Here is a 10,401-nt window from a genome sequence, read left to right as displayed (position 1 = left end):
CTGCGTCCATACCCGATTCAATCTCTCAGCAAATGAACTCTGAGGAATGAGAGCTGGCAATGCCCATAGAATCTATTAGAAGAAGAGGCCCCTTCCCTTAAACACAGCTCGCGTCAATCGCGCGATGATCATCGGGATCATCGAGAGCTCTCGACAACGACCCTCGCCGCTCGTGACCCCTTGTCTTGCAGCAGTTGCCAGTGCTTGTTTATGCCGCTGTGCTTTCAGTCTACATTCCTCGTCTAATTCACAATTGTTTATGAAATATTAAGGGGGGCAATAGACTTTTCGCAAATCAAAATATTAAGCCGCGTGAACTGAGAGAGGGTTACGTGCCTAACACATTTATCGCATCAGATTATTGTGGAAATAACCTTCATAAACGATCTCCCTTCTCCGCCCCTCCCCTTAACGTCTGAAAGCTTCTTCCCCTGGCCTCCTCCCCCTCCAGAAGGGGAGTCCATTTCCCTTCCCACCAGCGTATATATTCAGTGATCCCGTCTTCCCCAAACATCACAACCACCGTCGCCGCCACCGAACGAACATCGTCGACGTGAGCCACTTCGAACAAACATCTTTTTCTCTTCTAGAATTTTGGTTCATTTCTCTTGAAATCGAAAGTGAAGAAATAGAACCTTTCGCTTAATTCGCCTCCCAGATCATGGCTTGTGTTTCGCGCAAAATACTTTATATGGGTAAGAGTTTACCGCTCAGTTCCTGCCATAGACCGACCGCTACAGTAGGACGATACAGATTGCAGACGACATCGGTCTACAGATACGATAACTCGTCACATTTGCACGACGACTCTGTGCAACCCAAGACACGGCGTGACCTGCTTCATATCAGTCGCAGTTTCGGACCTCAGTTTCTTTAGTTGATATAATCGGTGCTTTTCAGGTGTTAATACTCCAGGGATTATGGAATATACGAAAACTGTTCTAACCATAACGTTTATCTTTGCTTTAGTTCACATATTTTTAGGAAGTTTTTTAATGTTTCTCACACATGAACAAATAGTAAAATTTATATCAGTTCAAACTTCACATTGCTAAAATTTACATTTTTTTAAGAGAACGATCTTATATATTCCGTCTAAATTACTTACTCAAGTTTCTTATGACTATTTTTTATCAAAATATCCTTTTGAATAGACCTCTCTCTCTCTCTCTCTCTCTCTCTCTCTCTCTCTCTCTCTCTCTCTCTCTCTTCTCTCTCTCTCTCTCTCTCTTTTTAGGTATCTGATTATCTATTTAACTGTTTGTTTCTCTATCCACCTTTCTGTGCTTTAACTTATATATACACACAAGCATACACACACACATAAGTATATGTATATGTATATATCTACTGTATATGTGTATATATAATATATATATATATATATATATATATATATATATATACATATATACATATACATGTGTGTGTATGTATATATATGCCTGCGTGTGTCTATTAAAGATTCCACACTTATTTCTTCAACTTTAATATACGCACACATACACACACACACACAAACATATATATATGTATATATATATATACATATACATGTATATATATGTGTGTGTGCATGCGTGTGTCTATATAAAAGTAAATATTAGGAAACGTTTTCTCCTTCAAGCGCCGCACTTCATTTACCCCGAGAAAACGCTGAGGTAACGTTAGATGGGAGACATTTTACTAATGGTGAAAACTGGAAACTGCCCAGTCACTCTGACCAGAATTATCTAACTTGTCATAAGTGTCTTGCAGGTAAGAAAAATGTCGCAAATTGTTTTGAGCAACACTTGGGACTCTGTTGGACCTCCAGTAATGACTGCGACCTGTATTCTTAGCGTTCCTCTCTTCTTGCTATTAATAATTTTTTTTCTCTTATTTCTGTTACTTTCTCTTTCATGAATTTGGACTCATTTACTGAATCACTAAGTCTTTCATGAAGTTTTTATTTTCTTTTCCTAGGCAAAGTTAATATGTGCGTATACCTGAATTCACTGTGTTCAAATGCATACATGTGAGTCTATCAGCTTATGACTGAATGTATGTAAGTATGTATGTACGTATATACACATATACAGTATATGTATATATACATATACATATATATATATATATATATATATATATATATATATATATATATATATATATATATATATATATATATATATATATATATATATATATATATATATGTGTGTAAACAAGTATGCGTGTGTAGCAGTTCTGCCTATTTACAAAATAACCACATAACTATTTAACATTTCTATTTCCTTACTTTTATTGGGATACACTTACTTTTGTAAGGCTGGAATGCGAATTAGAAACAGATGAAGAAGTCTTTCCATTCATGTTGTTTTCCTAAACCACTCTCGCTAGTAAGAGTGAGGTTGCTGCCTTGACATGCATGGATTCGAATCCCACCATGTACGGAAGGCCTTCTTCATTTATTTAGCATTCAAATCCAAGTTTGCAGTGGTAAACGTGACGAAGAATGTGTGATAAAAATGAGAGTTTAAGTAAGTATTGTAACTATTTAAAATATACTAGTGAATGTAATCGGTGAACCTTATATAAATATACACACGTACACACACACACACACACACATATATATATATATATATATATATATATATATATGTGTGTGTGTGTGTGTGTGTTTATATAATGTATATATATATATATATATTATATGTATGTGTGTATGTGTGTGTATGTACGTGGATATTATGCATGCAGTTGTGACTAACTTTGCGCAGAACATTCTCATATTGTCTAAAGTACTGTTGATGCTTAGCGCATAGAAACCATCTTATCTTTCAGTTTAAACACGCCATAATTTACAGTGTGCAGTAGTTACCTAGTAAGTATAAGGATAGCGCATGGCTCTTTTTTTTCCATTCGTACCTACTTTAGGAGGTGTCAGAATCCAGTGGGTATGATGTCTGCCAAACAATCTTGTACAGTCAGGCCTTAGAGGGTCTTGTAACTATCTCTATGATCCAAAATTCTAAATAACTTTGTATAGTAAGCATATTCAAATGGCATTTATAAATAAGATTATTTCAATGACTATATCAGAATTTCTATATATATAATGGTGCATAGATTAAAAACAATCAGTACTTTCGATAAATAGGATTACAAAATCCTAAATCTAGATTCTGCTGGGGTATATTTTGGGGTTCCATGTTCTTAGTGATTCTAAATAAGATTTTATTACTCCATTTAAAGTTTAATATTACAATTAACCTAAGTAAAGGAGGCTGTTAGAATTAAAGTGAAAAAACATAAAACATTGTATAGTTACTACTGAATTAAAATCACAATTTTTTAAAGTAAATTATTTTTCCTAAATATACAAACCTAAGGTCCTTTACATTACGAATTATTTCCAGCTCCGCTGTAAGTAATTTCTAATGTAAAGGACCGACGGTTTGCATATCGAGTAGGAACAATAACTAATTCATATCTGACCGAAATATAGTTGTAACTACTGCTTTATGTGAATTGAATTTTACAAGTTATATTTATTACACGTTCGCTAGTAAATAATAGTAACGAAGTTCTGATAATACTAAAAATGCTCCAGAGTTGTGACTTTCCCGCTAGGAATGTTTTTCAAAGAATTAGGGCGATGGCTAAATAAGATTGGGACCACTCACTTCTCAGTAATTTCTATTAGAAACCCATTACAAACAGTCCTTCTTACAGCATGCGTTAAATTGCCGATGAGATCTTTGTTCGTTACATTTGCTTTTTGTTTCGCTAATTCTACTTATAAACAAAACAAAAAAATAGTAGTTTCACCTTCGGGGCAACGAACGTACTTTACATCATAGCTCGCTCTATATTCTTTATATATTTCTTCCCCTTGTAGGCTGTAGAGCCGTCAGTGCACCTCACGTGGTGCACGGTAGGCTTCACTAAACGGTGTTTGCAGTGCTCCTTCGGCCTCTAGCTGCATCTACTTTATACCCTTTTACTTTACCTCCATTCCGCTTCCTCTCTTCAATCTTGCTGTCCAACACCTCTAACTGTTGTTCCTTGATGCAACTGTGGAGTTTTCTCCCAGTTCCACCTGGTTCTGGTTCTCTACCTTGCTGTCCCTCTTTTTACTGTCTTGGGCGCTGAAGGGCCGAAAATGCCTCGGTGCTTGGCTTTGCAGCCCTAAATTTCATAGATCAATCATTTTATTCCCTTTCCATAAAAGTTCTTATATTATAATATCTTCTCTCTCTTCTCCTCCTACCCTCAAATGGTCGTCCGCAGCTCTGCTGGGGCTGTGCAGCGCCGCCTATCTTCAAGACCAGGGGCCCAAGTCCAAACCGTTCTCCCCTGTGGGCGCGGGTAGCGGCGGTGGTGGAGGCTACGGTGGCGGCGGCGGCAACACCGGAGGCTTTGGAGGCAGTGGAGGTCAAGGCGGAGGAAGCGGGGGCTTTGGAGGCAGCACGGGTGGAAGCGGAGGCTTCGGAGGTAACGCCGGGGGAAGCGGCGGCTACGGCGGTGGCAGCAGCAGTGGAGGAGGAGGAGGAGGAGGAGGAGGATTTGGGGGCAGCGGTACTGGAGGAAGCGGAGGCTTTGGAGGTGGCAGCGCCGGAGGCAGCGGAGGTTATGGTGGTGGTAGTGGAGGATCCGGAAGTGGTAGTGGAGGATTTGGAGGTGGCAGCGGAGGATTAGGAGGTGGCAGCACTGGAGGAAGCGGAGGTTATGGGGGTGGCAGTGGAGGATCTGGGAGTGGCAGTGGAGGATTTGGAGGTGGCAGCGGAGGATTCGGGGGTGGCAGCACTGGAGGAAGTGGAGGTTATGGAGGTGGCAGTGGAGGAGCAGGAAGTGGCAGTGGAGGATTAGGAGGCGGGAGTGGAGGATTTGGAGGTGGCAGCGGAGGATTTGGCGGTGGCAGCACTGGAGGAAGCGGAGGTTATGGGGGTAGCAGTGGAGGATCCGGAACTGGCAGTGGAGGATTTGGAGGTGGCAGCGGAGGATTTGGAGGTGGCAGCGGAGGATTTGGAGGTGGCAGCGGAGGATACGGCGGAGGAAGTGGTGACCCCATTACCGATTTAGCAAACGCCATCGGAGGTGGAGGCGTGCCAGGACAAGACTACCCAATCCTCGCCTCTGTGCCCAATACAGGATTCGTCTGCGATCAGCTCCCAGGATACTACGCTGACACGGCACCGGAAGCAGGATGCCAGGTGGGATGTTACCTTTGTTATGAAAGACCAGTATCTAAGTTGTGAAAATGCGATCCATTTCCAAAAAAATATTAACCTTTATAAATATCTCCCAAAACGCACTAAATACTAAGACAAAAAGAGTTATAATTAGTTTTATCACTAGTTATTACCATCAGTAATACTGCATATCAAATACATGTAACATGTATGCATATACCATTAGCACACACATACACACACACACACAACTGAAATGCAGAACTAAAATTATATATATATATATATATATATATATATATATATATATATATATATATATATATATATATATATATATATATATATATATATATATATATATATATATATATATATATATATATATATATATATATATATATATATATATATATATATATATATATATATATATATATATAATATATATATATATATATATATATATATATATATATATATATATATATATATATATATATATATATATATATACAGTATATATATATATATATATATATATATATATATATATATATATATATAATTTCAGGTCTGCATTTCGGCTCTATTTATTTGATTGTATTAGAGCAATGGATATAAACCTTCAATAAAACAACCCAATAACATTCGGCGCAGAGGGATAACAACAGATATTAACTATATTTCATCCTAATCCAGGTTTTCCACATCTGTCAAGAAGACGGCCGTCTGGACTCTTTCCTCTGCCCCAACGGTACCATCTTCAACCAACAGTACTTCGTCTGCGACTGGTGGTATAATTTTGACTGTTCAACTGCCCAGCAATTCTATGGCCTCAATGCTGAGATTGGAAAGGTCGTAGGTAACGGAGCCGGCGGAGGCGCTGGCGGCAACGGCTACTCAGCTCCTGGTGGAGCAGGAGGAAACATTGGCGGTGGTGGTGGTGTTGGTGCTGGTGGCCCTGGAGGAGCTTACAGCGCCCCTGGAGGAAGTGCCGGGTCATTCAATCCCAACGCTGGAGGAAGTGCCGGGTCATTCAATCCCACCGCTGGAGGAAGTGGTGGGTCATTCAGTCCCAACGCTGGAGGTGGTCAGTCGTACAGTGCTCCCGGTGGGAATGTGAACGGTGGGGGAAGGAGGAATGGAAATGGTGGTGGTGGCTCTCCCTCAGCATCCTACGGTGCTCCAGGAAGGAACGGCAATGCCGGAGGATCTTTCGGTGGTAACAGAGGTGGCGCTCCATCCCAATCTCTTGGTGCCCCAAGCAGGAACGTAGGTGGTGGTTCATCAGGCTTTGGACCCACTGGCGGAAACGCTGGTGGTGTAGGTGCTCCATCTGCATCCTATGGAGCTCCAGGAAGAAATGGCAACGGAAACGCAGGTGGTGGAAACCGTAATGGAGGATTCAGTAATGGCAATGCTGGAAATGGAAGATTCGGTGGTAATGGCGGAGGTGTTCAGGCACCTTCCGGTTTATACCAGACCCCAGGTAAATAAGTTACGACCAAAGCCCCAGGAGATGGCTTTCTCTAGTGATCACCCTGAATTTATCTAAATTTACCACATTTGTCATTTATGCAAGAAAACAGTACCTGAAGGCCAAAATATGACTACCTGACCCAAATCCTAAAACCTGTTAAAGAAAAAAGCATCACTAGAGCAAACCACTAGTTGTTGTCTCTCTCTGTTGAAGAATTTTCCCAAATAATACTCGTCGAGCATAATATTTACGATTAGGAGATAGATCTTATATATTTTTATATGTATATATATATATGCCTCTTTTATCATTTTCCCTGGCACACGTCATTCAGAAATTATCTTTTCTGCTGCTTTTAATTTTGCCTCCTCTTTTTTATTGTCTTTGCTTTTCTGTCCTGTGCCATAATGCATTTTCAGTGGACACTGAAGCCTGTTGTTCATTTATTATTTTACTTTTTGCAATGCTAATAAACTTATGAAGTTGCTAAAAGAGTTTAAGTTTCACCATCTGCATTTAACCCGTTCCCACGATTTTTTGCAAACTCCTGCACAAACCCTTTAGCCAACAACTAACTTCAGTAAATCTCCATTTATGATTGTTCAAGGGGAGGTTGTGAAAGAATGGTGAAAAGGCTTATGATGGAGTGTCTGTAGAAGCAGCAGAGACTGGCGAAAGAGTCTGAAAGTTCTTGCAAGATAAAGAAAGTTGCAAGTGGATGCAGAGAAAGGGACGGAGGGCAACTGGGAACTAGGAAAATGGTCTTCTTAGATTTAGTATCGATTAAGGATGAACCAATAAAAACATCAGGAAAAAACAGAGGATGCAGGATGAGTTGTTTATAATCTAAAGGATGAGATATGTAGAGATGCAAAGAAGTAACAGAAAGGTTTGGGCAGGTGACAGTATAGGAATAGGAGGACCTTAATGTCATTGGAGTTCCAATGTTCAAGAAAGATGTAAGTGAGCAGTTCAGTGTTTGCAGTGTTTTGACATATTCCTGATGATAATATTGCTTAAATGAAGACATGACTAGTGCCGTGCAAAATTGTTGCAGAAAGATTCATCCTTCATTTAGCAATTTTCTTTAGAAACAGCCCATATTACACAAACAGATATATATATATATATATATATATATATATATATATATATATATATATATATATATATATATATATATATATATATATGTAATCAATCACAGTGACTTATAAACTTCTCAATGTCCAAATCATTTTGAAACATGCATTCCGCAGGATGTCTTAAATCCAAAATGAGAAATGAATAAAAAAGATTATCTTTCCCAGAATGGATTCGAAGCTCCAACAACTTGGGAAAAGAAGTCACACTACTGTGAGCTAGTACCGCTCCTTTTCCTAAGACAGTGTGGATTCGAATCCAGCCTCAGAAGGAGGGTCGCTTCGTTCATTTCCTCTCTTAGCTTCAACACATTCAGAGGAAAGTGTATCCAAAAACATTAGGCTACAAGCAAGTTGACAGGTTCTTATGGCCACTGCAATAAAAAGTGCAGGGTCATAACCAGTTTAAACATAAGTACATAAATATAAACATATATATATATATATATATATATATATATATATATATATATATATATATATATATATATATATATAAAATGTACGTGTGTGTGCGTGTGTGTCTGTCTGTGGGCACTTATACAGATATATTTGTTACCATAAACCTTTTGGCCTGTGGTGTAGGTGGCCATCAAACGCTAGCTGAGTGCTGCACCACTCAGTCACGATGCCCACTTTTGTTGATTTCAGCTCTTCGTTGGGTGAGTCGGTAGAGCAGCGGACTGAAGAGTTAGAGGAATCACTTTCGATGGGCCGGAGTTCAATTCCCGGCCGGCTGATGAAGAGTTAATCCTTCAGGCGGAATTTATTTCTTGTGACAGAAATTCATTTCTCGCTATAATGTGTGTTCGGATTCACAATAAGCTGTAGGTCCCGTTGCTAAGTAACCAATTGGTTCTTAGCCACGTAAAATAAGTCTAATCCTTCATATATAGCCCTAGGAGAGCTGTTAATCAGCTCAGTGGTCTGGTAAAAAATAAGCTATACTTAACTTTTTTTGTTGATTTCCTTCTGCGGTATATATATATATATGTATATATATAATATATATATGTATATATATATATAATATTTTATATATATATAAATATATATATAGTAAATATCTATATAAATATGTTTATATATATATATATATATATATATATATATATATATATATAACAGGACCTCATTCAAACAGGATAGTATCTGGCAGAAGTATTCATTAAAAAGAATTGCGTTTTCCAGGATGTCCCTTTTATCCAGGCATTATTGGTGACTGTCCCTTTTATTTAGTATTACTATAGTGGCTGTCCCTGTTATCCAGGTATTACTGCACTGACTGCCCCTTTTATCCTAATATTACTGTGGTGACTGTCCCATTTATCCAGGTACTGTTGTGCTGTCTGTCCCTTTTATCCAGGAATTACTGTGGCGACTGTCCCTTTTTATCCCGAAATTACTGTAATAACTGTCCCATTTATCCAGATATTACTTTGCTGAATGCCCCTTTTATCCAGATATTACTGTGGTGACTGTCTATTTTATCCAGGTATTACTGTCGTGACTGTCTATTTTATCCAGACATTACGTCTATTTTATTCAGACATTACTGTAGCGACCGTCCCCACGGTATTACTGTACTGACTGTCCATTTTATCCAGGTATTACTGTGATGACTTCCTATTTTATCTAGGTAATACTGTGGTGACTGTCTATTTTATCCAGGCATTACTGTGGTGACTGCTCTATTTTATCCAGGCATTACTGTGGTGACTGCCTATTTTATCCAGGTATTACTGTGGTGACTGTCTATTTTATCCAGGCATTACTGTGGTGACTGTCTATTTTATCCAGGCATTACTGTGGTGACTGTCTATTTTATCCAGGCATTACTGTGGTGACTGTCTATTTTATCCAGGCATTACTGTGGTGACTGTCTATTTTATCCAGGCATTACTGTGGTGACTGTCCAGGCATTACTGTTTATCCAGGCATTACTGTGGTGACTGTCTATTTTATCCAGGCATTTTACTGTGGTGACTGCCTATTTTATCCAGGCATTACTGTGGTGACTGTCTATTTTATCCAGGCATTACTGTGGTGACTTTTTATCCAGGCATTACTGTGGTGACTGTCTATTTTATCCAGGCATTACTGTGGTGACTGCCTATTTTATCCAGGTTTGGTGACTGTCTCCAGGCATATTTTATCCAGGTGGTGACTATTACTGTGGTGACTTCTATTTTATCCAGGCATTACTGTGGTGACTGGTGGTGACTGCCTATTTTATCCAGGTATTACTGTGGTGACTGTCTATTTTATCCAGGCATTACTGTGGTGACTGTCTATTTTATCCAGGCATTACTGTGGTGACTGTCTATTTTATCCAGGCATTACTGTGGTGACTGTCTATTTTATCCAGGCATTACTGTGGTGACTGTCTATTTTATCCAGGCATTACTGTGGTGACTGCCTATTTTATCCAGGTATTACTGTGGTGACTGTCTATTTTATCCAGGCATTACTGTGGTGACTGCCTATTTTATCCAGGTATTACTGTGGTGACTGTCTATTTTATCCAGGCATTACTGTGGTGACTGTCTATTTTATCCAGGCATTACTGTGGTGACTGTCTATTTTATCCAGGCAT

At 38.9% G+C, this 10,401-nt stretch overlaps 1 protein-coding gene across 1 annotated transcript; it reads left to right on the top strand.

Moving 5' to 3' along the window:
• The first annotated feature begins 524 nt into the window (after positions 1-524).
• LOC136826655 (uncharacterized) lies at positions 525-7,138 on the top strand. Its single transcript, XM_067084009.1, has 3 exons — positions 525-695; positions 4,279-5,201; positions 5,883-7,138. The coding sequence occupies exons 1-3, from the start codon at positions 662-664 to the stop codon at positions 6,678-6,680; spliced, it is 1,755 nt and encodes a 584-aa protein (XP_066940110.1). The 5' UTR covers positions 525-661; the 3' UTR covers positions 6,681-7,138.
• Positions 7,139-10,401: the final 3,263 nt, after the last annotated feature.

Source organism: Macrobrachium rosenbergii, chromosome 41 (genome assembly GCF_040412425.1).
Source record: "Macrobrachium rosenbergii isolate ZJJX-2024 chromosome 41, ASM4041242v1, whole genome shotgun sequence".
Taxonomy (NCBI): Eukaryota; Metazoa; Arthropoda; class Malacostraca; order Decapoda; family Palaemonidae; genus Macrobrachium; species Macrobrachium rosenbergii.
This window is presented reverse-complemented; position numbering and strand designations above follow the sequence as displayed.

What these genes read in the sequence shown, in the direction of transcription:
- LOC136826655 (XM_067084009.1), top strand. Translation starts at nt 662, where the DNA reads ATGGCTTGTGTTTCGCGCAAAATACTTTATATGG. An exon ending in GCGCAAAATACTTTATATGG is followed by an intron (nt 696 to 4,278) that starts GTAAGAGTTTAC and finishes GGTCGTCCGCAG; the next exon opens with CTCTGCTGGGGCTGTGCAGC. An exon ending in CACCGGAAGCAGGATGCCAG is followed by an intron (nt 5,202 to 5,882) that starts GTGGGATGTTAC and finishes ATCCTAATCCAG; the next exon opens with GTTTTCCACATCTGTCAAGA.